This window comes from Lutjanus erythropterus, chromosome 4 (genome assembly GCF_056507025.1).
Source record: "Lutjanus erythropterus isolate fLutEry1 chromosome 4, fLutEry1.hap2, whole genome shotgun sequence".
NCBI classification, from domain to species: Eukaryota; Metazoa; Chordata; class Actinopteri; order Lutjaniformes; family Lutjanidae; genus Lutjanus; species Lutjanus erythropterus.
In genome coordinates, this window is record NC_139320.1 from 5,782,176 (window position 1) to 5,810,049 (window position 27,874).

Consider the following 27,874-nt stretch of genomic DNA (forward strand, 5'->3'; position numbering starts at 1 on the left):
TAGTCAATTAATTTTTGCAGCTCTAGAATTATCACAAGTAATGGCGGCAAGAAAACTGTCTTTCACACTATGATGGCTAAATTCAGTTTGTGGTTCACATGCATGTCGAACTGTGGGGGAAGATCTGTTCAGATCAGGGATCAGTTATGCTGTGTTCCATTACAGCACTAACACATGCCATGCCCCATCATGTTTATCTGTTTACCATATGTACAGTCTTGTAAAAAGTGACAGGTGCTGCTGCTATAGTTTACTGCACACACATGTTATTGTACATGTAACTTCTGTTTTTCATGGGTGTAATCTCCCCGCAGTCTGTTCTGAAGAACTGACAACTATAATGCAGTACGGTAGGCTATTTGGAGCTGGTGTCTAAATCAGTTTCAGCTGATGTTTGTCAGACAAGTCCAAGTCAGTTGCAAATGTTTACTGTACTAATGGAATCTACTAACAGGACACTCTCAGAGTGCCCCTTGGTTTGTTAGGTTGCTAAGTTTAAAGAGTGTGGTCATGTATATCATCACAGATCTGTCGTCAGATCCCTCCTGCTGGTCAGTGGTGGTAAACTTTGCTCATTCCAGAAAACAAAAGCTCCAGCAGCTCCAATCCCCTCGCTTGATGAATATTTGATTCCAGACATTTAATAATTTATGTAGAAGCCTGAATACCTCTAAAAACTGTCAGTTGGGACTGATGCTATCCAGAAACCAGACTGTGCAGTCCAGATACTGTCTGTGGCAGGTCACTTCCATTCAGTAGCTTTGTCTAAAAACTTTGACCTTGCGCAGTTCTTAAAGGTGGATCTGTTTGACATTGTCTATGTGATTAAACTGAATAACTGACCTCAAGGAAGCTATATTCGGTCCATATGTTGAGACTGAGACAGGATGCTCGGATGGTAAATCCTATGAAATGTGATGCATGTTGACGAATAAATGAACTCATGCAGTGAGAAGTAACTGTGAGAGGGAGGTCAGGAAGCCGTCTTTAATAGTTACTTACTTACTGTCCAATTACAGTAACAAGTACCTGGGGATCTCTGGGATCTATGACACTGCAAACATGTGCATCAACAACCAAAAAAACTTGCACCTGATAAATAGGGCTGGGTAGTATTAAAATATTTTTGATACTGATAATATGATTTTGATACTGGTTCCTGAGCAATACTTTTTTTGATACCAATTCATAAAACAAAAAAGAAAATGGCATTACACATTACAACACAATTATTTCAAAGGAGGAAGCTGTTCAAAGAGCTGGAATCAGCTGGAGAACCATGGATAACCAGACTAAAATGAAGAAACTGATGGACTGTCTAGTATTAAACTATATACAAATATAAGAAACTGTCAGCTGAAACGTTAATAACAAACAGCAGTCTGCTAAATCCAACGAAGAAGAAGAAGAGAATGACTGTGTGGGTGATGTTTATGGTTCTGGGAAACAGTGGCAGAGTGCGACCTCAGAGAGCAGCCACGGAGTCCATGCAAATAGTCCTTGCATGCTGTCCATGTCAAGGTAAGGTTGTTCATGTAAATGCTCACCCATGTATCCATGGTATCAACATTAGCATGCATATGTTTACAGTTCTCTATCTGCATCGATCTGAGTCTCTGAGTTCTCTTATAATTACTGCTTTGGCTTCTTTAGGTGCTTCAGTTAGTCATATCAAAATTTTTGCACTTTCTTGTCCGTGTTGTTTGTATCTTGTTTTGTTTTCTTACGATCTGTCCCAGAACGTCGGCATTCTTTCTTGAGAGATGTTCGTTCAGCTACACCAACGTCCCTTTTCACTTCGTAGCCTGTCTCAGTAGCTCAGTTTTGTGCTTTCGATTCACAAAATGAACCCTTGTCGTAGGCTTTGTTTTGCTATCCTGTCGGGGAAGAGCATGGCAAACTGCAGTGTTCTTACTCTCAATGTTCATGTTCTTACCTTCAAAAGAACTGTATGATTTGACTTTCCAGCATTTGTAGTTTGTCTGTCAGGGCATCCTCACTGTCTTTACTGCCAGCCATAGTCCTGGCATTAGTTCGGTGTTTGGTTTCCAGTCCACTTAGAATTAGGTCCTCCATTCTTGTGTGTTGTTCCAAGTCATCAATTCTTCACTTTAGGTCATCGATTTTCTTATCCATCACTGTCATAAAGTTCTTTAGTTGTTTGACTTTGTCCATCAGGTCAAGTAGCATAGTTTGTTGTTTAGCCACAATGATAAGCTCTTCTCTCAACTCTTCCTCAACTGCATTGCTTTTCTTTGATGGCATCTTGGTTACGTTGTCATTTCCTTTTGTGTTCAGTTCAGTTTCTTTTCTTTTTGTATAGTTTCTTTCTCGCCAACAGAAGCTCTGAGTTACTGCAGATGGAATTTTTCTTACATACCTCTACAATGTGTAACATTAGACCATGAATCATCAGCACTTTTAGATCTCGGTACAAGACTGCTGCATATTTGCTGGTGCTGATGAGATTTACGTGATTTGGTATCAAATGACTGAAGCAATTAAGTATCAAAGTTTGGTACCCAGCTCTACTGATCAAATAACTTTCTCCTTGAGGTCACAGCTGAAACAAACATTTTTATTGTGTCTTTAGGGTGGAGAGGTCTACAGACCAGGTCATCAAGCCAGTCAATGTGGAGGCCTTGTCCAAGTGGGTGGGGAAGATCCCGGCTGACGTGGTGAGGGACATGGCCGTCATCGCTCCCATGCTGTCTAGACTGGGCTACGACCCCCACGCCAACCCTCCCAACTATGGACGGCCTGATCCCAAAGTCCTGGACAACACCAGAAGGGTGAGTCCACCACAGATTGTGAGCAAAGCTTTTTCCTGTGGTCATACTTTTTTCTTAGTAAGTTTTAAAATGACTCTTTGGAGTTGCTAACCACTAGAACCTTCAATATTTTATCTTTCCAAGGAACTCACCACTCATGTTTTTATGCTAATTATGAATCCACAGCCAGTAATCCACAGTAATAATTATACTATGGGTTGTGCTTGCACTGCATTTCCAGGAACAACACACCTATAATTACAGGTTGTGTCATTGAAATTGAGTGTCAATTTAGGAGTGAAACAATGCTCATTTTTCTAACTTTTGCATAATAAGGTCCCAAAAACTCCTTAATCTAAAGAGGTACTCCATCAATTGTACCTGTCCATGTGCAGTATTTGTCATGAGGAGTACTGCTGCCTGTGAAAACAGTTGCATAATGTCTTTTGTGACTAACCCTGATGTTGCATAGTGATGTCATCACGGCCGTCTCATCTTTGGCTTGGAGACTAAATTTATCACTGTGTTAGAAACTGTCATCGCGTTTAAAAGACTTTGGTGTTCAACAGGCTCACTTACTCACTTTACTAATCCTCTTCGTCCTGGCTGGGATACAAGGCCGCTATGCAGTTTCTGTTACAAGATGTTGTTTTCTGGAGTGGGGTTGTTTGCCCCACACCCAACTCCCCAACCTGGAGGATCAAGTGCTGTTGCTTTTTTTTTTTTTTTTTTATCTTGCATCTCTCCTGTAACCTGTCTAGCTTGGTTAAACCTGCCAGGGCCTTCAGGCTTCAAGCCCCTTCACGTGTAGCTGCCTCCACACCTGCTGCTGGTAACAGGGTTCAACAGGCAATCAAGAGATGCTATCTAGTTGAAGTATGCAAAATGTAGGATCTTGTATCATTTAGAGCTTGATATTTTGACTATGCTGTCTTAATCTGCCTCTTGCAAATCCGCCAACTTCAGAAAATGGTATTCTAATGCAAACAATCTGTCTGCTATTTTTTTTCTTTTGATACTTTTCCTGGCATCCAAAGATAGTCCAGGGAGACTCAAGACTAGCCACTGGCGAAATTTAGAGGAAAAGGTGCCAAACCAGAGACATAGGCTATGACACACATTTAAGTTGAGGACATATTAAAACATTTTGTATTACCCACACAGGGAGCCACTCGACAGGGGCAAAAGAGCCAACTGAGGCTCTTGGTCTGAGTGAGTGATACAGCCACAGAGATGTCTGCCTTCTCTCCAATATAATAGGTCAGGATGGCACTCAAAGCGCCAAAAAAAGACAGACCTTTTTGTGAGCAGCTTCATCTAGGAACTTATTTCTTTTTAGCAGAAAGGAAGTAGTTATTACATGAAACTGCTCACAACAACCAGAGGAAAAATATCTATTTTTGATTTTGGTGTCAACTGTCCCTTTAAAGCTGAGGTTACAGCCAGAAAAAGGCAATCATTTGCACTTCCCTAGTGTCAGTGTAACTTTACATTTTTCCCCACACACATACATTTGGTTTCCAGTGTCATCTTTATAGACAGTTTAACATGTGGGCTGGGGGAAGACCCAGTGATTGAACCACCACCCTTATGATTAATGCCCCACCTGCTCTCAACATTACATAAACTGAGTGTGTGTGTGCATGAGCACGGTCATCTTTGCTTCGGCGGTGATGTCCTTGCCAGATGTCAAACCCTCCTCATATCTTTGGAAGTCATTTGCTATTTTTGGAACAGAATATGTTTTATTAAAGCCTTTTACTCAAGTGGAGCTATCAGGTGACATGCTCTGCAGCTCCTCTCTTTGGGTTGTGTCGTGTATGTCTGAGCTAAAGGATGTGATTCTGTTTTATTTTTATCTCTCAAGGTCTGTGGAGGCAAGGTTTCAAGGTCCTTAGGCACCCAGTTGATCAGTGTGTTGAACTGGGCAATAAAAGAAGTGCTTGCATCAGTAAGTCATGATAGCACTAATTAGAGACAATGATCAAGAATGAGAGAAAGGAAGATGACCTCACATTGTGCACCATCTTCAGAGACATTAGCTGAGGATGTTGGAAAAGAGCAGCTGTAGTTTCTATTAGTTTGGAATTCCTTCCTGTGATGACTTGATGATAAATTCTTGGCTGTCGACTGCTGGTAGACAGAAGCAGTACAGTCTTATATACACCACTGAGATAAACACAAGGTTGAAAACTGGTTAAATGTTGTGTTGTGAGAGTGTTGTTTACAGTTGGATCAGCAGTGTAGTGGCGATACAGACTGAAGAATGTCTGTCCATTGACTGTTATGTGTTTTCCAAGTGTGACCTCTCCCCCGTTGGACCGCTGTCCAAACATTTCTGGTTGATTTGTTGCTCCCAAGCCTGAACTCTTTCCAGGTATCTGGGTATTTTCCTAAAACATCTCGACTGTTCAGCCATGGCGCCTATTATGGTCCAATCCAAATACTAATTCACAGAACTCATATTTCCAAGCAAACCTGAGACATGATTTTCCAAGTATTCCTGAGAGAGCTGATATTTTCCTGAGGAAAGTGCCACCAGACTCCTGGTGTCTACACCAGCAAGTAAAAGTTTTAGGGCAGCCCCTGACTTAACATTTTCCTAGTTGAACAATCGTCATCAGTGCAGTCACTTACTACGCTCTGCTACTCTGATCAATCTGCTGTCTGCACTGTTTGCTAGCTTACCTTTTCCATCAGGACTAAATCCACAACACTTCCCAAACAGACTTTTTTACTAGCTAGTCCTGCCACTTTGTCCCCCCAGATGCCATTTTTCTCAGCTCAGCTGTGCTAGAGACTGACCCCCAGTCACGTAAGCTGTGTATTACAATACAACACCTGCCTTAGTTTTTATAGAAAGAAGAGCGCCTTTATTTTGAACACTATTGAAAATCACACTGTCACGGTTTTCAGGCCTAATATCAGCCAGGGGATTTATTGGTCTAGTTCTTGTCCACAGGTCCACAAAGAAATCCAACACTTTTGGGATGAAACACTGACTGTAAGCCAAGCCATATCACCAAGCATCAGTGTTAGACCTCACTAATGCTGCATGGTACAGATTTTTTTACACCAAAAATAATAAAAATAATAAAAATAAATAAAATAAAAAAACAGGGTTGCCCCAGTGGCTCAGTTGGTAGAGCATGTGCCCCATGTACTGAGGCTGTCAGTCCTCTGCAGTGGCTGCCGGTTCGACTCCCACCTGAGTACAAATATTTGTGTCAAAATATAGAGTAAAAGAAAAAAATATTACTCAAGTAAATTACAGATACCTGAAAAAAATATTTAAAGCGATAGTTCACCCAACAATGAAATTTCGCTCAATATCTACTCACCCCTGTGCTGATGTGAGGATGAGTGAAGATCTCCAGTTCATAAAACATTCCCAGAGCTTCAGCGGAAAACAGTGTTGCAGCCAAATCCAGAACAACTTAAGTGAATGGTATTTCTGAGCAGACCTCTCTCTGTTGTCTGAGTCTCTTCCAGGTAACATGTAAACACAGATGTGAAGATATTGCGAGTTCTTGTATATCTCTCGTTCATTTTTGGGTGAACTATCGCTTTAAGTACTGTAACAAAGTATTTGTACTTACTTACCTCCCATCTGTGATAGCTGCAGATTAATACTCATAGTTTTGAAACTTCCTTATCTTTGCTGTTTTAGGAAGATGAAATAGTTGTAAATGACGTTGATTTCCATTTTTTTGCTGTCAACTGTATATGCTGCCACATATACAGTGCTGTCGCTCTAATCAGTAGTTGTGTGTTCTTGTTAAAGCTAGTATGACTGTCTCAACTGAACTGCATCAGTGTCATGCCATAAGTCACAGTAACTGAAGGCAGTTATCTCATCAACAGTGTTTGCGCCATGTGCATGTTTAGTGTCGTGTGTGTCTGTGTCACAGACAGGAGGCGCTTTCTCAGCCTGTGATTTATCACGCAGCAAAGCATCAACACTATTTCCTGCCATTTCCCATTCCAGCAGGAGGGGTCTCCATGGTGACAAATAGCAGTGACATGTACTGTACATCAGCACAACTACACAACACCCAAGGGGCGAGAATCTGCACACTCAGTGAAACCTAAATATTCAGGGCAGACTGTCAGCTGTGGGGGAGGGGTGAAGCACACTACAAGTATTTGAACAGCTTCCTGTATAAAAGAGCACCTGCCATATCAGAATGACTGTGTAAATAAGAAAAGGTGTTTGATTTCATTCTGTCTGTGTCTGGTGTGTGGCCTTCATAAAGCCTTAGAATCATGTGGATAAAAAGAGTTTGATGGGGTGATGTCCTCAAAGTAATGGTTTTATACCAGATCTAGCTCAGTGGGTTGTGTGGTTTGATTTTCTCTTTGTGGAAAAGTTAAAAGCTATTCCAGTAGTGCTTGGTGGGCTCGTCTTTAACCCAGTTTGGAGTTTTAGTCAGCAGGCTATACTTTTGTGAAGCATTTGGGTGACTTTTCCATTTGTTCGAGGGGAACCAAAAAGGGGGGACGAGGATGCAAAGAAAGTGAATTTGGTGCAATTCGTCATGTTGTCTGGACTGTTATGACTCAAGCGGAAAACATTTGCAGTGTAAGATGTGAGGGGAGAGGAAACTTCTTTTTTTGTTTTTTGGTTTGGGTATTCACTGGAAAAATGTGTCTGACCACAAACCAAGATGGAAACTACAGACAAGGTGGCAGAGTTGCATATACCTCTTCCTTTGCTGTCAATGAGGTCTAAACTTAAAGTGGAAGTAACTTTTACTTTTAACTTTTTTATTTGTTCTAAATAGCTGATGAAGCTGAGTTTACTGTTCAGACTAACTTGATAAGATGTTGCCTTCTGATTCAAAACTACCAGTGTCATTATAACAGGACTTAGTCATATTAGATTCAGGGTTTTCCCTGGATGTTTTTGAGACAAAGGAGGGAAAATCTGGGGAAAATCTGAGGCATGCACAATAGACGCAGTAGGGATGTCATGAGAACCGATACTTAGGTACCAAGTTGGTGCCAAAATTTTGAAAATGTGACAGTACTTATTTAACAGTACTGAAGGTACCAAAGATACCGCAGATGCAATCCCTCCTGACCTGACACAGCATGTATGCCTACAAGTTCTGAAGTCTCCCGTTACATGACAAAGGAAGAAGAACACACGATTGAACAATCACAAGTACATGGTTAAGACAGCGGCATGTGCAGCTGCAGCCATAGCTCTGCCTCGAAACGTTGAATAGAAAAACAGTAAACCGAGCCATGGAAGTAGGCGACTTTGACGCTTTGAGATGGATTATCAGGGATTAACAATAAATTTGCAATAACCAGTATGAAAACTGCACTTGACCTTCACAGACGAGAAGGAAACACTTCCAACTTACTAACTTAGCATTTTAGACACACAACCAGAGGGTGAATGAGTGAGTTCTACTTCATGTTAATGTACATTAACAACCTAAGAGTTCTACTTGTTTGGCTAAACTCTAAAGCCTAATGTAATGCAAACATAGCATATAGCTACCAACCGTCTTGTGCAATTAGAATTACAAAATATGATTTCAGCATTTTCTCTCTCACCATGTCAGCAAAATCTAAACTGCTGCTGCACTCTGAGCTCAACTTTCTTTCAAAGTTCAGCAGCAGAAGTCACTACACTTTTGCATTACTTTCCAGACATGGCAACATGCTCCTCTGACAGTGTGTCTGACATAATAAATCCCCCCAGTGTGTGTCAGTTTATGACCTGTAGCAGTTTTCTGAGAACCCTGAAAGTATCACAGAAAAATGGGTTTGAGTGTGAAGTTCGATTGTTGACTATTTAGAAATGGCGCATGTGCTGTCATTCTGTGGCAGGGTTGGGTCAGGTTCTGGTTTTGCCGTTCCAGACCAGTGTATGAGCTTCAACTGGTGTAATTTTATGTGAACTGACTGAACTGGCATTCATCATGATGAGACGTTCAGGCAAATTAAAGAGAGACAAGAAGCAGCTCTAACAGTGTCAAGCGGGACAAGAATTCCAAAAATCAGTGACATACAGCTGGGTTTAATAAACACAACAGCCACGACACTAAACTAAGATGACAATAAACCACCAGGGTCTGAATAGACTCATGACAAACTAACACAAAGTAATATTTGCATTTTTAGGCACAGAGCTGCAAACTAAAGCTACTGAGTCCAGCAATAGTAGACATGATGGATATATGGGCAGTCATTACATTGTCAGTCCTGAATGTATCTGGAGAACACATCAGAGTCTGCTGTGTCCTCACAGTTGACAACTAGTTTGTGAAAGACATTGCTGGAAAGTTAAGAAACAATCATTTTCCTTACTCAGTATTCTTATTCAGTTTGTAATGTTAGCGAGGTAGCTAGCCAGCTAAAGTTTGTCAGTATAGCTTTGTTTTGATCCGTTCCCATTTGCCCTGTTAAAAATTACTGCATTGCGCTGTTTTCATTTTCTTATCAAGGCCTTCTCTCATCGACTCACAATTCAAACTCTCATTCATGAGCTCTCATTATGTTCCTCTCAAGAGTGGCTGAGTCACACATAACACCTAGTGGTAAAATTCTGCATTACCTGTCTGATATTTGGCTTAATTTCAAACTGGTTTGAAAAGCTTTACTGCGGCCAGACCCCACTCTGAGATACAAACATGAAAACCTTATGTTTGGTGTTGATGTTTTTCATCGCTAAAATTGGCCTCAATAGAATTGCGTAATTCAAACGAGATTTTCTTTTTAAGTAGTCTTTAGTGGATTTTCGGAACTGCAGTATCAGTGAAATTGGATAGGTTTTATTATACGAATATGTGAAGAAAGGTTGTTACTGATTTGACTAAATTGTCAGATTTTTTTTTTCTTGACTTGTTTGCCTTAAAATACAGAATCACTGGAGAAGGATATCTGTCTAATCTCTGAACATCTAGCACAGAGAATTTATTTATTTATTTGTTTTATTTGACAGGGACAGATACAGTTTACATTGACAATCTGGAAACAGCTGCAAATGTCATTGTGTTTGTAGTCCTAGAAGAGATTTTATGAAAATATGAGATTGGAACAGTGAGGTAAAGAGAAGATGAACTAAAAACAACAACATATAAAACTAAGTAAAAAACAAAGTACAGCAAATGGCTAAAAAAGTACGTCTGTTGCTGAATTAACCAGGATTTGGTAGCTTTCATAAATGTGCTGAAGTCTGCAGCAGATTTAAAGTGATCAGGTAGTGAGGTCCAGGACTTTGCTCCTTTCACAGAAAAAGCTGATTCATATGTCATGGCCATGTTTAGCCTATCATAGCACAAAGAGCCATAGTCTGTCAACAACATGCTTTTCTAGCAACTCCAGCGCTGTCTTACTAACAGGCTTGTTGTGCAAGAGTCACCTGGGTTGTGTTTACAGAAGAGTAATCACCAGGCCAAATGCATAAACAATGTGTATCTCATTTCCCACATGTAAACTACAATTTAAAAATAGAACATGCAATGAGAATGTGTGCTTCAGACCATGCGTTGACTGTCTTCTAGAACTAAAGTATCTAACCTTGCCATTGGTGAAACAGCGCTACTACTTTGCCATTCCTTTTATCAATAGGTCTTTAGACGGGTGAAGCAGAAATTCAGAATTCTTTTTTTCTTGATGATTAATAATAATAATAATAATAATAATAATAATAATAATAATAATAATGTTGTTGTTTTTTGTTGTTGTTATATTCTTAGTAGAAGTAGTCATAGTAAGGTTAAATGAGTCTGAATCTTAACTATGGTCTGGAAGGCTTGTGTAGTTTGTGTAATGTAACATAATATAATGGCTTCCTGCATCCCTTGGTGCAATCTAGGATTCTGGCTTGCAACAATCACATGGCAGCTGAGGGTCCTCATAATCATAATTTCCCATACTGAATTGCTAAGAGTTTAAGTTTGCTATTTTGCAATCCAAAATACAAATGTTACTTTTTGTTATTGTTTGTAATGTGTTTGTCATACATTTACAATATGTTTGTTCAGAGCATGGTGGTCTATGTTGGTGACTGTCTGAATAAATGAGGTGACTGGTACATTTCTTCAATACAGCTGTATGGATTGGCTCAGTTTGGAATGTGTTTGCATTTCATCTGGAGAACAAGATTTTTAGAGTACCTCAGTATAATGCTGTTTTCTCATTTTTATCTTTTCAAAAAAAAAAAGGAGATTTGATTCTGGTTCTGCTATTTGGATATTGCACTTGGCTATATATTGCAGTTTTATTGCGGTTGCAATTAATTGTGCAGCCCTGGTCAGTATTGGCCCCTGATACAGATATTGGAGGGGATTAGTCCTGTCAATAGAAGTATTGATATGCAAACAGGTAATTAAGGGTCTGCCTAACTGTGTGAAGTGCATGAGTCTGAGTTCTGAACAGAACCATGTGAACCTTTGTCTGTACATAGAGATTTAGTTGTGGACCCACACAGAGCTTTTTGTATCCAGCCCCATGACTTTTGAGATGCTGCTTGCAGTCGTAACAGACAGCTGTTGTTGATCAAATGCGTTCAAGTCAACTGCTCCTAAAGCCACAATGTCTCATTGTAAGATGAGTACAAAGAAACAAATCCCCCAAAATGTTGACTGTTGGAGTCTCCATATGTATGAAAGCAATTTTCTGTGAAGGCTGCCATATGTCAGCGTGCTGATCAGATATCAGATCCTCATGCTGTTCCATCAGCATTATCACCATGTTGTGTATGTTAATGTTTTTCAATGTGCCTGTGGTCCTGCTGACATATTTTGGATGCAGTAAATATCCATGTCTCAGTGTGCCAGTTCTTCCTCCCCCTCTGCTCCCTGAAATAGTTAACACTCTCCTCACAACACACTTACGTGTCCTGATGACAGTGAGTGCGTGTTGAAGCTCATTTGTTCAGATTTATGCTGTGCACATCTGCAGGTTATTAGTGTGATTCCCCCGCATCAACCCCAGCTGCAGGCTTTATATTATCATTTGCCTGCCCTCCCCCTCGCCTCCCTCCTGGGCTGGAGTTCCTGCATACAGAGTGGTGGGGGGATCTCCTATACAGGCCAGTTCCAAGTGGACAAAAGGTTTCTCACAGGGCCCTGTAGTCACTTTGTTTACACATGTTGGAAGGCTTCTTAGAATTTGTAATCTGGTTTTAACTCCACAGCATCCAGATTCTGTCTGCTGTTTTATTGAACTTAATGTGGTTATTTACCTCCAGGACGAGGTTCCAAACCTCAGTAGTTCTCGAGCGCCTACCCAAAGTGTGTCTGTATAGTCAGGTAATGATCTGTCTGTCAAAAATCAAAACATTAAAGCTGGTCTCTGTAACTCTGCAACAGAAGAACAGGGAATGCTTAAACATAGTGGGATAATAACACAAGCATGTTTGTTACACAGTGGTAATCTGCAGTTTTATCTTTAGCTAACATTAACTACTTACGGTTAATAAGATTGTAGCAGAAAAACCCCAGCATGTGTGGAACTTAGGAAAGGTGTTTTATTGTTTATTAATGAATCTTTACATTTTTAATAGAATGAATATATTACCAGGTTTTTCTTGCACAGACAATAATTAGGCAGCCGCCTCCATCAAATTTCGTACCACCTGTCCAGCTCTCAAGACAGGAGTCTTCACAGAGGGCACTAACAAGCGATGAAAAGTGTTCCTCCTTCAGCTTCCTGACTCCCTGACTGTAGTCAGAAAGCACAGCAACCATTAGTTAACCTCCAGACTTTTATCATCTTTCATCATCATATTTATGTTCAACTGCTAGAGGGCCTGTAAATAAAAACTATAACTGAACGCAAAAGCTAGGAACATTTATTTGACTTGATAAAAATCTTTGCTGTTATATGCTTAATAATGTGATAATTATTTCCTTCAATCATAATTATTAGGACTCCAAGAATATGTTGCTTATAGATATATACGCAGGTGAAAACATGGTGCACAAGCACATTATCAGAATGTTACCACCTCAGCGTGATTTTGAGCCAGGAAAAATCTGGTTATGTCGTGTATTTAAAGGTTACACAGTCTTGGAAACTCTTCTGTTTGACAAGTTTGGCTTGTTTTGTTAAATGAACAAAATGGGTGTGAAAATGAAATGTGTTTTTACTCCCCAAAGGAAGCTACCTATTTATAGGTAGAAAAAAAGTATGGTTTTGTAAGTAAAATTGATTACCAGCCCTATTTACCACTGTTGTATACAGGGTTTTTCTGATACCAATATCATAAAGTGCCTCCAGCACTGCCTAAAATGCTTGTGATCGAGTATTGGTGAGCTGAAGTGATAGCATGTAATTTATTTGCCCCAGAATGGGACCCTGCTAGTTCTCAGCAGCATCCTGTATGCCAAATTTGATATGGTTAAATTGTTTTTATATGGAGCATAAGTGCCAGCTATACCTCTGTCTCAGGTGTGTTGCATAGTCTACATTATTGTTATACAAGTTTTTCCCTGACTTGTAATGCTATTTATCATTTAGATTATGTTTGTGAGATACTGGCCATAGAGATGTCACAACATCTTGTTGTCAGCAGTTTCATGTAGGAACTACTTTCTTTTTGTGGTAGAGTGTATCGGAACTATTTCTACTAGAAAGAATGCGGTTTTCACATGAAACTGCTCACAACAAGGTCTGTGAATTATCTTGAGTAACCAGGCTATGCTTTTTGGAAAGAGAAACTGGTTTTGAGTTTTTCAGATGTATTTTTGGTGCTCTAAGCACCACAAGCATAGTGCCATTAAATCTCATTTTATTGGAGAGAGGGTAGACGCCTCTATGGCCGATATTTCTAAAACTCTGCAACTCACACCAGAAAAATCTAGATGGATAAACTCTACAGACCAGGGAAAAATATGTACTTTTGATTTTTGGGTGAACTTAAAGCAGAAGCCATTTGTGTCAGGAGGAGGAATTAACCAATGGATTGAGCATCCACAGTGGTCTTGGTGGGGCTAAGTATCAGGAAGAAAAAACAATATTGGAACATCTCTAATTGTGTGAGAGATTTCATGTCTGACATACTTAAGTTAGTGTGTTGAATGTGGGGACACAGTCATGGTTATTGCTGTTTTCTTGTTAGTGTCTGTGAATGAGTTTCCAGAGAAATGTTACAAGACATGACAATGTTTTCTTAACAGTCTACAGATTGGATCATTTTGGTTTATCCTGCACATCAGCAAAATCCTCTCTTTCTTTTCTTCTCCATTTTCCTAGTTTTTGTTGGTAGCCTACAGGGTCATTCCAGTTCTTTTGTTCATCTAAGAAGCAAAAGCTAACACAGAAAGTTTATTTCATGGTATTTCTACTTCTCTAAATGATTCAAGCTGAATCTAGTATTTAGGAAGAGGGTTCTCCTCTGAATACTGGGGGTCTGATCTTACTAAATTCAAGGCCGCAACTCCAGCGTCCCCCTACCCCTGCTCCCAAATTCTGTGTTGCATTGCATAAGACATCTGGCAACCAGCCCTGAACTAAACCCTGAGATAAAACCACATGTGGAATTGCTCTCTCTGCTGTCTTGAATTTTCAACCAGCCCCATCCAAATATTTACCCTCTGTCTCATCTCTTCTCCTCAGCCCTGATTTCACCACAGAATATGCAGCCTGGAGCAAGCTGCTGAGCAGAGAAATAGTTTGAGAGCAGCCACAGGACACAGTGTTTGTTTGTACTGTGGAGACACAGCAATGTGGATGATTAAGGAAGCTTGACCTGTTGAGAGCGGCCTTATCTCTGTGCTGCTTTGTTGTTGTTGTTTTTTTTTTTTTACTGTGGGTGAAGGCCCGTCTTAAAGGCAATCTTTCTGAGCAGTGTCTGCCCTGTGGTCAGAGCAGTTAACAGTCGATGCATATCTCACTGTGTTTCTACTCATTTAACCCAGAAAGCTCTGAAGGAGTCATTTACAGACATGCAGAGGTCATGACGACTTTGTCATGAAAAATTTGTGTGTTCACTTTAGTTCAATACCCTTATTCTGTTGCTGCAAATAGGCTATGGCTAATTATGATTTCTCTGACCAATGTTGCAATTGTAGTTTAAATTGCAATTAAACCATGAATAAAACCTAAAGGATATGATTTAACCAAGCATCATCACAAACTTAGTTTGTTTACATTATTGGAATCAAAAATGTTGCTCCTTATTGTTGCTTGTTACTGTGGTCCTTCAAGGGTTCTCTTTGTTAAATCATGAAATGTAAATGGTCTCTTAAGTGAGATGGCCTCGTTTTCTGAGGAAGATTTGAGCAATTAAACTAAATTTAATAAGATTTTACATTACAAGGTTCAACGTTAATGTTTTCTTTAACTTACCAGGTTGGTCAAGAAGGTCAGAAATTTACTGGCCCTTAGTCAATTTTTACTTGCCATTGTATAAATTGTTTTATTTATTAGTGGTTATAAAATAACAACACAAGACTAAAGCAGGGCTCAACAATAAGGGTTGCTCACTTGCCCAGGGCAAGTAAAATGCCATGTTGGACAAACAGATCTGGCAACTCACTTGCCCAACTGGGCAAATGATTAAAGACAGTTAAACCATTTGGATAATCCATTAATTAAAAGTAATTTTTCATGCAAAAACAGCAGAAAATACTATTTTCAACCTCTCAATATGGAGATTTCTGGATTTTCTCTGTTTGTTAACATATTAAACTGAATATAAAGCAGGACATTTAAAGATCACTTTGGACTTGGAGTTATAAATGACCATCCCAATTTCTTTAAGTCCACGGTGATGTCTTTAAATGTCTCATTTTGTCAGACCAAAACCCAAAGATATTCAGCGTAATATGATAATAAACAAAGAAAAGTGGAAAATATATATATTTGTCAGACTGAAAACAGCATTTTCTGCTATTTTGCATGAAAAATTACTTTGACAATGATTGATTACCAAAATGTTTTAATAGTTAATTCCTTTTTACCACTTGCCCAGCTTGGCAGGTGATTTGCCAGATTTAGTTGTCCAACATGGCATTTTACTTGCTGCAAGCAGGCAATCCCTATTGTTGAGTCCTGCATTAGTGGCAAACATTATATTGCACACCAAGAACAACATAACAATAACAACACCTATAAATAAATATTATTATAATAATTATTCTTATTAAAAAAAATTAAAATCATGCTAATGAGACCTGAGATCTACTTGCCATCTACTTGAGATTGAATGATTTTTAAAATGATATATTTATAGTTTTTGTTATAGTTGTTGTTCTCCGTGTGGACGGCCCTGACGCTGTATGATGTGATGTATTTGCTATCATAGTTGTCATTTTTTAATGCAAAAATGTCAGAATTCAGTTTTCAGCTTCTCAAATATGGAGACTTCCTGCTTTTTTTCTGTGTATTATTGTATTAAACTGAATATCTGTGGGTTTTAGACAAAGCAAGATTTAAATACATCACATTGGACATTGAGAAACTGGGATGAACATTTTTCACTACTTCCTGACATTTTCTAGATTAACAATTAACTTTAGTCTGTAATTTAATAATTGCTAATTGACTGACAAAAAATTCTTGGAAAGTGGAAAAAAAAACATTAACGTTGAACCCTGGGTTAATAAATGACATGATATTGAATACACATGTACTCACTGATACCAGCATTTTAAGGCAGTGGTATTGGAACAGTCCTACTTATAGATGACATAAGGCTATGCAGTCTCTGGTCTTGGGTTGGGTTCATGTCTTAATGCAGGTAACAGCCTGAGTTTTAAAACTCTGTCACAGGAGCTAAGAACATGATAAAAGAACAAATAGCACGTACTCTCAACATAACCCAAGCATCTTTATGTATCTTACAGAGGGACCTCCTCTCATGATTTTGTTCAACTGATAACACCTGGTCTTGTGCTCTTTGCTGCCTCACCTCTGACTGCTGGTCAGCAGAGGTCAGGCCAGCGTGCTGTAAATGAGGCTCGTCGGGCCTGGCTCTCCTCAAGCCGCAATCAATAGCTTTTAAGTGGCTTTGCAGTTGTGCCGATCCCTGGTGAGAAATGGATATTGGGATCAATAAGTTCTCAGTTTCTCCACAGTAACAATAATAGGATGAGTTAGTGGAGGGATGAGAAAGGAACGTTTGCAGAGTTCCCCGTCCAGCGTGTTGTGCTTTGGGTCTGTGGCTGGACTTCCTCCTTCATATCGATGCGAGGACAGTTTATGACGTGCGGGCTAATCATATCTCATTGATTCAGGAGCGTCGTCGGTGCTCGGCCATCGTGGCGCTCTTTGGCTCTCAGACCTCAACAGAGACTCGTGAAACCATCGGCTAAACGAGTGCAGAAAAAAGAAAGTGGCTAAAAGATTTATTAATGAGGACCTCACATGAAGTGTTCATTGATCAATGCATCTCACTCCTTCACCTCGGATCAGGAGTTGAACTGAGGTTGTGTCTGCGAGGTGTACTCAGACTTTTTATAATTTGTATCAATCACAGAAAGTTGGGGTCAAGTTAGAGCTGCAATGATAAACCGATTATGAATCGATTATTAAAATAATTTAACTATTTTGATTATCCATTTATTGATTTGAGCTTTTTTTAATTTCAGCTTTTGAAATGTGGATATTTTCTCCTTTCTTTACTTCTTTCTGACATTGAACTGATTTTTGGGGGGTTGTGGGGTAAAACAAGACATTTGAGGGTATCATCTTGTCCTCAAGATGATTATTGACAGATCAATCGATAATGAAAATAATCGTTAGTTGCAGTCCTAGTTTAAATACTTGTTTTTTAGTTGCACAGAGGAGGCCTAAGGCCTCAGTATGCTTAAAACAAAGTGCTTTTTCTGAATCATATTGGACTGTCTGTTATAGTCTCTAGCACTGCAACGATTAATTGATTATTAAATTAAATGGCAACTATTTTAATTTGGGTTGAGTCATTTTTTTTCTCCCTCCTCACACCTTCTTGTTGCAAGTTTCCAGCAGCGTAGATGCAGGGTAGTGATGTCATCGTTTTGAACGTGCATCTGACAGAAAAATATGCCAGCATCGATAAAAGGAATCGATAAGCTCGGAGGTAAACAATTCCGATGGGTTGGACAATTTGGAACCAGTTCTCAACGGGTCCGGTTTTCACTTCTCAACGCCAAGAATGAGCAGAGGCTGTTCTAAAGGTTGCACCGTCATCCCCCTTTGTACAATTCATTGTGTGGAGATTACAAAGACGCAAGAGAGACAGATTTCTTGGAGAGAGGCTGGGGATGCAGTGGGATGTGGAAAATTGCACAGCATGTTTGAAGAACATACTCGACCTTTAAAAATGAAAAGAGAAAACAGTAGGGTGCTGTGTACTGTTGGCTGCCTTAAAGTCACCAAAAACTCCTGTATTGTCAGTCCACTTATCAATATCAGGTTAAGGCTCGGCATTTCAATACTAGTGACGATAACGTGTTTTTTCTTTTTTTTTTCTACGAAACTTATCTTTGTTAAAAAGTTGAGAGTCATTCTGATAATGCTTGGTGAGGCTGTCTCTAATCCATTTTGGAGTTTTAGCCAATATACTTCCCTGAAGTATTTTTCATTTGTTGGTCTCTCAAATGTGAACTAAAGTCTGAAAGCAAGCAGCCACACAAGAACTTTGGCTAAATAGGAATTGTGATATATGATCAAAGAATAAGATTATGAGTCTGGCATTCAGTGGTTGACAGGTTTCTATACTAGAGATAAATTTCTGTTTAAAAAAAGTATGAGATTTGACATTCCAGACATGATTTGAGATTGGTCCGTTTGATTGTGTGTGTGTTGAGTGTCTTTAGGCACCCTGGGAAAAAGATCTACCAACGAGATATGAGAAAATGAAAAGTTTTCCTCTCTCAAAAATATTGTCTCACACTGATATTTGAAAAAGATGCAATGAAATAGGGGTGTGTGATTCCACAAACTTTGGTTTCAATCCAATACCAAATAATTTAGGGCCATACTTATCATTATTAAAAGCATCTTATGTATTTTCATGTAGAAGAGATCAGTGTGTCATTGTTTATGAGGTGAATGCTTCATCAATAGACTAAATCTGTCTAAATATAGGAATCCTTTCAAAGTGACATTAAAAGACCCTTACTATATTCAGCCATTTTCATATTTCAGCTTTGAAGTATATATATTTTTTTGTCAATTCCATTAAATTTAAAGAATCTAATTCATTTGGATAGTATGTTTCAGTGGGGTGAATATATTATTATTATGTCTGAATATATGGTCTGCTTCAGTCTGCAGATATTGTTCAGCAGTTACAGTGTGAAAATGATCATTATTTAATGCTTAAGATCTGATTTGACTAAAAATAATCCTGCCTGAGCCTCTCTGACAAAGACTCTGTCTCCTCTTTTCTGTTGGAGCTCCAACTTCTCTTTCTCATGATATTTTGCAGCGCAGCAAGTAATGATTTTCATCATTGATTAATCTGTAGAGTATTTTCTTGATTAATCAATTAGTTGTTTGGTCTATGAAATGTAAAGAAATGGTGATCAGTGTTTCCTAGAGCCCAAGATGACGTCCTCAAAAGTCTCATTTAGTCCACAACCCAAAGAAAGATATTCAGTTTACTTTCATAGAGGACCATAGAAACCAGAAAATATCCACATTTGAGAATCATTTTTTTTCTGTAAAAAGTACTCAAACTGATTAATTGATTATCAAAATAGTTGTTTAATACTCAGTTAATAATCAATTATTCGATTAGCTCTAGTGTTTGGTTGTGTTTGAACAAAGTTGTAGTGGACAGCCTTCCTGCTACACGTTTTCATTCACAGCTGTGAAATGACAAAGCTTCCCTTTTGTTCACCCATCACTATGTGTTGGATTAAAGTGGTTAGGGTGCGCACCACAGCGCGCTGCACAGGTGTGATGTGTGTTGTTTGAGTGCACACAACTGAACATTGTTTGCACAGGCAGTTCTGCTCTTTGATGAAATTCAAACAGAACAATGTAGAAGAGAGGAACTGAAACTGATCCCTTTTTGGAATCAATCCTATAGACACCAGAATCAATTTTAAAAAATGAGACGTGTTGACATTTTGTCCAGATAGAAGCATTTTGTTTGAGGGTAACAATATCCCTGGAAAGTTTCCACCCAGAGAGGGTGGAACTAGCTGCAACATTCTCCCCTGCCGATTGTGGCTCGACACTGGCAGCTATTCAAACGCGCTGGGCTGTTACCACGTTTAACCCCCCTGGGACCGGGGCTTAGTCACAGGGAGCTCCAGCCATAATACTGCGGCTGAACCACTGCAGGGTTTAGTTTGGCACCGCCGCACTGGACTGACCTGCTGCTTGTACCAGTGGGCACCTTGGCTGACCCGACCGTGCTGGTCCCTCCCCGACTGGGCTCTGCCTGGCTCTGCTGAGGCGTGCTGTGGCAGGTTTTCAGGGTTTCTGCTCACCTCCGCACTCATCTTGTGAATGTTTGATCCTTACACTTCAGTGGATTGGGTTAGGGGCTGGAACATTCTCTGTGGTTGGTTCAGCCAAAATTCCTGATTTTTATTGTGGGTACTCTGTGAAGCAGTTTCAGGACTTTTAAGGATTACAAAAAAGTAGAGTAATAAACGGAATGAAATTTAAAAACTCATTATTAGGGCTGCACACTTTGCAAACAAAATTATTGAAATTGCAATATGGCCAAGTGCAATATCCAAATTGCAGAACCAGAGCCACATTTCAATTTTTCTGAAAAAAGAAAAATGTGTGAGAAAACCGCATTATAACGAGGTACTGTAGTGCTGCAGATGTGCCTTAGTTACAAAAACCCCTCTTCTTCAAATGAAAGAAAACACATCTGTTTTGTACAGACCCGAGTAAATATCATAATACCATGATTTAGTTTTATTTTTCCTCTAAAAATGAAAATTGTGATGCAAAAATGATCATTCCCTTGTATCACAGATCACAATCACAAATTAATAGCAGTATTTTTTTACAGTACAATGCAGCCCTACTCATAAAGTTCCTGAAGTAATACCAAAAATTTATGTGTTTAGTAGAGCTGAGACTATTCGTTAGTTTTATTTATTTATTTATTTATTTATTTATTTATTTATTTATTTATTTATTTATTTATTTATTTATTTAACCGGTACTCCCAAAGTCAAGAATAAACTTTCATGCTTAATTCATAGATAATGGAAATTAGAGACTACTTCCCTGTTGATGAAACAGAAATTTAGACTGTTTAATATGTCTAAAAGTAACAGAACTCATATTGTTTGCTGAATGTGGTTAACGTTAACAAAGCTAGCACCAGCACCTTGCAGCTTAACACCCACACTTCTGTGCTGAATGTGGTTAACGCGTTGCTCCAGTTGAGTGATTACCTGACAGTTTATTGTAACACAGCTCTCATACAACATTTTTTTCATTTTGTAGCTCAAAGTACTGCCAAACCATGCCGGTTTAGAGGTCATGTGTCCCATTTTCCACCTCACCTCATTTACATCTGCTTTTGATGAGCTGAAATGTGTTAAATGAACATCTGATTTCGATCGCAAACCCCTGAACTGAATGGAATTGAAATCATATCATGACAAAACTTGTGATTTACACCCTTTATTGATACAGCCCTATTAGCCCTAGTATTTCTGGTTAATTCTCTCAGTCCAAATCAGCCCAGCAGTTCGCTTCAGCTCCAGTTTCAACTTCCCAACACAGAAGGAAAAAAAAACATCCTGTCACCATCCTCTGGCTCTGGTGGCATTAACGTGTGGACATATCCAATAAAGATACTAGATGGAGGGTCCATGTTTCAGGTCGTTTACTGGTCGTAGTGGTGTTTGACACTGAGACAGCAGAGCAGACACGCTTTGTCCCTCTTTAAACAGTAAGACATGCAGTTAAAATGCTGACTTTCTAGAGTTGCAATTTGAAACCATCACATTGTTGAGAAGAAAGAGTTGACTGAAGAGGAATGTGCTGCTCTGACAGAGGTCAGTTTGCTGTCTTTCACTGTGGGAAGATGACAGGAAGGCAGCAAAGTATCATTTCAGTCAGTCAGCTGATTGGGGACTGAGACCTGTGTTGGCAGTCAGAGGTCTACTTGATGGGGCTCAGCAGTATCTTGTTTTATCTGACTCAATAGAAGAAACTGTAAATCCTCCATCTTATGAATATTCCTTCTTTCATGATCATTTTAACAGATCCTTCAGAGGTAATAGACCTTGAGGTCAGAGTCTGCTGGACAGGAGCGGGCTGGCTTCATGTTACTGCAGTGATCCCATCATGCAGACATGAAGTCTGGCCTTTCCCAGAGGCAGCTCTTCATCTCTGTCTGTCTTCTCTCTGAACTGATTGATCTGTAGCGTGCAAAGCAGACAGCTCAGCCTCTTCTCTACATTTCCTGATCATACACCGCTTGGATTTATTACCCAAAGCGTGTGACCTGGTGCACCACCACGGGGCATTCTGCTCCACTTCTCCTTCGCGTGCTCGCCCCTCTCTCCGTCTGAGCGTTTGGAGGGTTTGGACAGGCTCGGAACAGTCTGGCCCGGAGCCGCGGTGCGCTGTAAAATGGCACCCAGGAGGAAATCAGAAACATGCGCTCGCCTCTCTGTCTCTGGTGTTGGAAATAATTTGAGATTACGTTGAGTTTCTGGCCCTGCGTCGACTCCAGGCAAACACGCAAGCATGCATGAAGGCACGCAGGGGGATTAAGGAATGAGTTCTGTGTTTTGGGGAAGTTTTAATCACTGAAACTCGGGAGGGGGTCACAGGACTTTTGACCCACTTTGCCCTCAGTGTGGAGGGGCAACGCAGGGTTGAAGAAAAGATGTTCATTGATCATCAGTCACTCAACATTGCCTGTTGTCTCTGATGGAACTCCACTGTCCATGAAAAAGGAAATTAAACATTAAACATGCACCTTCTTTAGATTAAAATAATAAGTACGTACACATTCTCTTGATCTCTGCCCTGTGTTCTGCTTGAATCCTCCATTTGCCCGCGGTTGTCTCTGATGTTGGGGATGTTTTGGGTACTCTTGAGGTTGGTGGTGACAGAGAGGGGAAGTCAAAACAACAGCAGCAGTGCAAAAGCCGTGAAAAACCACAACTGAACACAACACACAGCATGCAGAAGCAGAACTGCTTTTTAACTGAATATGTACCATATTTTGTAAACTCTGAATTTCCTGTGTTTGCATCTGCTTTGTAAATGTCTGCAGATGGTTTCCTTTGCCTCAAACTAGACAGCATTTCAAGAAAGACATCTCATCAAGATGAGGGACAGAAACAACAGCCGTGTTGTACTTACAGCATCTATGGACTTGTTTAATTTGCAGATTAAAGACCATTATGTCACTCTCTCTTTTCAGCAAATTTCAAATTCAGATTGATTTGATCGGCATTGACCTATTGCTAAAACACATCTCCAGTATAAATTCTGAACATAACCCTGTTCATTTCCTCACTATACAAAACCAAACCTGGACAAGCAACACACAGGTTAGATTTATGCTCAACTGTTTGTATTTTCTAACAGTCATGTTTTTCTTTTTTCCTTCAGTGATGGCTATTTCACATCCGGTCCATTCAGACACTATACGTATTATTAGCACTGCCGTTTGTTGATTTAATGTTGATTTTTTAATTGACATTTCATTTTCTGTGCTCCACTAGCAGTTGAACAGGCTTGGTACTGAGTGGAACCTTGGTCAACTTTCTCTTTTCCAGTTTCCCATCTATGTTGAAAAGAAAACCACATTTTTAAGATGGTTAATTTGCTCAGGGACCTGTAAATATGGCATATAGGCTATATAGTCACATGCAAGTTAGCGAATGTTAGCCAAATGCTAGACAAATTGCTACCAAAATGACTGATGTAGATTAACTAGCTAGTTAGCTAGCATTTTGCACCAGAGAAAACACTAGTTAACTAGCTGGCTAACAACTGCTGTAGGTTAGCTAGTTAGCTAGTGTTTTGCTAATGCTAACACAAGACGTGACAAAATGTTTCTTTAACACATCCCCCAGTAACATCTATAAACCATCCTCATCCATTTAATCAAAGTTTGTATTTCTGTTCAACATAGATGAGTCTATTATGCAGGAAAGGAGAAATTTGACTGAGGTTCCAAAAGGGGCGGGACTTAGGAAAGGTCAATTGCCAATTTTTCCCCTGCTCTAAACTCTATGGATATAGAGTATGTCTCTTACTACAGCCTCATGCACATTGCTTCAACACGTGGACACATCCAGAGCTTGGCAGGCCTACTGAGCCTAATAGAGCCACTAATCTATGATTGGATAGTCTTGGCTGGAGGAGTGGTGTAACAAAAGGTCAGATAAGTCCACTATTGCTAAAACATTCTGTACAAGGTTCACAATGGAAGTATAATGTAAGAAAATAAAAGCCAACAAATGGTTTACACATTACTATACTACTTGTAAGAGTATAATGAAAGTTAAAGTAATAGTTGCAAACAAATAATCTATCTGGTGGGATGAAATATTCAGCAGTTGGAATGTGATGGTCATGATAAGAACTAGAGAAGGAAACATCACAGGGCAGATGTTGAAGGAACAGTTAGCGCTCTATGCCTCACTGCTGCCCCCTCATGGAGTGTACTAACTTGACACCGTGTTTCATGTCTGTATCTGTCCAGTCCCTCTGACTCAACTTCCCTCCATCATCACACTGTTGTTCCACATTCTTCTCCGCCTCTGTCCGACAGAACGACCCCGTGCTACGCTGTTGTTTCCATTCAGCATGAAGGAGGAGGTGACCTCCTGTGTACATGTTGTAAGATTCAGTGGAAATAAGATACATGTTAGTCATAATCCTGAAGGATCCAGGAGAGGAGGAGTAGTCCATTTCTGTGTCGAGTGTGTGGCTGAGGCCAGCAAGAGAGGGGGACTCAGAGTTTTTCTTCCTGGAAAGATGCATCCAGTGTGCACACACACACACACACACCCTCTCAATCTGGTCCCGTGTCGCCCCCCCCCCCCCGGCGGGTCACTATATGACACCAGGAGCAGAGCATGAAATTCCTGGCATGCATCCAGCAGCCTCAACCTTTTACGATGAAAACGTTCTACTTACATGCTGCCATGTGACAATAGAAACCCCAAGTAGGGCCTGGTGATGTATCGATATAGGTATATATTGATATGGATATTGTTATGTCATGATATGGAACAAGTGTTGTATTTTCCTGGTGCATTACAGTAAAGTGCAGGGTTGGGATGGTTACTTTAACAATGTATTCTGTTCGTAATTACCTGTTAAAAATGTAGTCAGTAACATAATTCAAGTATCACAGTGTTTAAATAATGTAACTTGATTACTTTCCATTACTTTTGGATTACCTCAATATAAAATATGGTGAAATTGTTTAGCCTAATACAGTGTTTTTAGGGCTGCAACTAATGATTATTTTCATCATCAATGAATCAGTTGATTATTTTCTCAATTAATTGATTAGTTATTTGGTCCATGAAATGTCAGAAATTGGTGAATATTTTCTGGTTTCTTCACTCCTCTCTGACAGTAAACTGAATATTTTTGGCTTGTGGACAAAATCATGGACTTGATCGACACTGATCAACATTTTTCACTATTTTCTGCCATTTTATAGACAAAACAACTAATCTATCAGTCAAATGTATAATTGATTAAGCAATTTTGAGATTAATCAATTATGAAAATAATCATTAGTTGCAGCCCTAATTGATTGTTAACATTTAGCATCAGTTAAGGAAAATGCACAGAATTTGCAACCCTAATGACACTATTCAAGAATGAATGGTATGTTATTTTGTTAGCCTAAAAATATTGAGATATTATTTATAAACCATAATGCCTGTATACCTCAATGTCAGACACACTGAGGTGGATCTCTGTCAGACTGTATCAGCTCACTGATAATCCTGCTTCTGTACATGTAGAATGATGCTGTAATCTAATTAATGAAGTGATTTAAGTAAGTCATTTTCAGTCAAAGTGAACTGCTAATCGTCACCATGGTGATCCAGCTGATGAAGATGCAGATTCAGTGAATTATTTTTTGGAGCTCTAACCCTCTAAAGCTGCTCCTCTGTTTTTCCAGGTCTTTAAAGGTGAATTTCAGCTCCCAGATTTCCTAAAAGAACAATCACAGGTACAGTAACATTTCTGCCTGTCATTGAGCTTTTTCTCTTTATTTCCAAATTCAGCCTTATTTTGTTTTTTGTTTTTTTAGTGTCTGATTTGAGTTAAACCATCTGTAGCTCAGGGGAAGATCTCGTCACAGGTTTCCATCTGCTCACACTCACTCATCTCTTGTTTTTGACTTGAGTTTGACTCCACATAACGCAGCTTTTTGTTGTCTTCTGGTCTCAGCTTCATGTTTTTGGTCTTTAGTGGTTCTTTTGTCAGTTAGTTTCTTTGTGTTGTCTGGCTGTCTCTCGGTTTCGGAGCCTGATGTTGGCTGAAGAGCTCTTCTGCCCTCCTCTGGTAGTTAGACACATCTACATCTGGTTTCTACATGTTTTAGGAACACTTGGGATGAGTGTGTGTGTGTGTGTCTTTGATTTGCTGATACTGCCTGCTGATCAACACAATCAGCCTCTTTGTTCACTGAATAAGGGGGAAGGGAAATTAGAGCCTGACTGATATTGTATTTTCGGGGCCTATATTGATTAGGGAGTAAAACATATATATTAATATATCATATAGCTGTAATTGACCAATGTCGGCTGATGATACTGGCCAACTGATGTATCAGTCGGGCTCTAAAGAAAATAAATGTTAGTGAGGCAGCTGACGGTGGCCATCTTGTCGTGGTTCAGGCTGTGGTGTTTTCTTTCCTTGCCACAGAGCTGCCTGCTGGTCATCCTGCCAGCTGCTCCTGTAACTGTGTTTTCTGCCCTCTGTTCATCTGTACAGATTCAGAAGTCTGCAGAGAGACCCAACCCCAGTTAGGAGCAGAGGAAGCACCATCAACCACCACAACACACAGGTACAACTGGACAGGACTCACGTGTTGTTATCAGTTAAACAGTATACAAAATAGATCAAACATGTGGAAGTCCATTCCAACCAAACTTATGAAAAAAGATACTTTAAGACCATATAATTAGAAACCTAGTGTTGCAAAATAATGAAACTTTCTCAAAATAATGAAACTAGGTCATTATTTCTCATTATAATGACTTACAGGCAGAAATAGGCTTCCATACAAATGAGCTCCATCTCAACCCTCAACAGTAAATATCATTTAATCATATAATAATATAAACACTTTTACTTTTGATACTTAAAGTATATTTTGCTGATAACACTTCTACTTCCACAGGACTTTAACAATGTGATATTTGTACTTTACATGATCTGAATTCTTCACTACTGATCAGACCGTGTGTGTGTGTGTGTGTGTGTGTGTGTGTGTGTGTGTGTGTGTGTGTGAGATTGACAGACAGCTCTCTCGTTGTCCTGTTTGCACACTTTTGTCAGTTTTATGTGTATGTAGAGTTCATGTAAACTATACACAACCCCCATTCCAAAAAAGCTGGGAATCAGAAACTTCTCTGTCTATATTCAGTTGAATACAGTACAAAGACAAGCTATTTAATATTCAAATTCATTAACTTTATAGTTTTTTTTTTGTAAATATACACTGATTCTTTCAATTTGATGCCTGCAACATGTTCCACAAAGGTTTGGACAGGAGCATGTTTACCACTGAGATACATCAGCTTTTCTTTAAACAACACTCAGTCAGTGAAATTCTTTCCTGTTCTTACTTGATATATGACTCAGGTGCTTAAGAGCCTGGGATCTCTGTTGAATATGAGTCAAAAATGATTTGCAAATCATTGCGTTTTGTTGCCATTTGCATTTTACATGGCTTCTCGACTGTTGTTTGGAATTGGGGTTGTGTAATGGATCCAAACAGCTGTCCTGAATACACACGGACTCATTATCCCTCAGCAGTTCGCCCTCGTCTTACACTGTCAGTGTCAGTTTAAGCATCAGTTAAAAGTTAATGTAAGATGTGATGTATGTGATTGGATGGATTTGGTTATCTTTTAAAAACAAATTACTTGGCACAATTTGTTTGACTTCTAATCACATTAGCTGGTGGCAAATGTTGGCAGTCAGATACATGTGACTGCCAACATGTTTGG

General features: G+C 39.4%; 1 protein-coding gene across 2 annotated transcripts in view; it reads left to right on the forward strand.

Annotated features, from left to right (window-relative positions):
- The window catches only part of tpst1 (tyrosylprotein sulfotransferase 1), a 72,991-nt gene that overhangs the window by 41,633 nt on the left and 3,484 nt on the right, over window positions 1-27,874 (forward strand). The window contains exons 3-5 of one of the 2 annotated variants that reach the window (XM_084716817.1): window positions 2,594-2,792; window positions 25,816-25,866; window positions 26,634-26,706. In XM_084716817.1, coding sequence (XP_084572943.1) covers window positions 2,594-2,792; window positions 25,816-25,866; window positions 26,634-26,669 — 286 coding nt within the window. In that variant the 3' untranslated portion in view covers window positions 26,670-26,706. The remainder of the gene's footprint in view (window positions 1-2,593; window positions 2,793-25,815; window positions 25,867-26,633; window positions 26,707-27,874) is intronic. The other variant, XM_084716818.1, reaches the window with a different exon arrangement.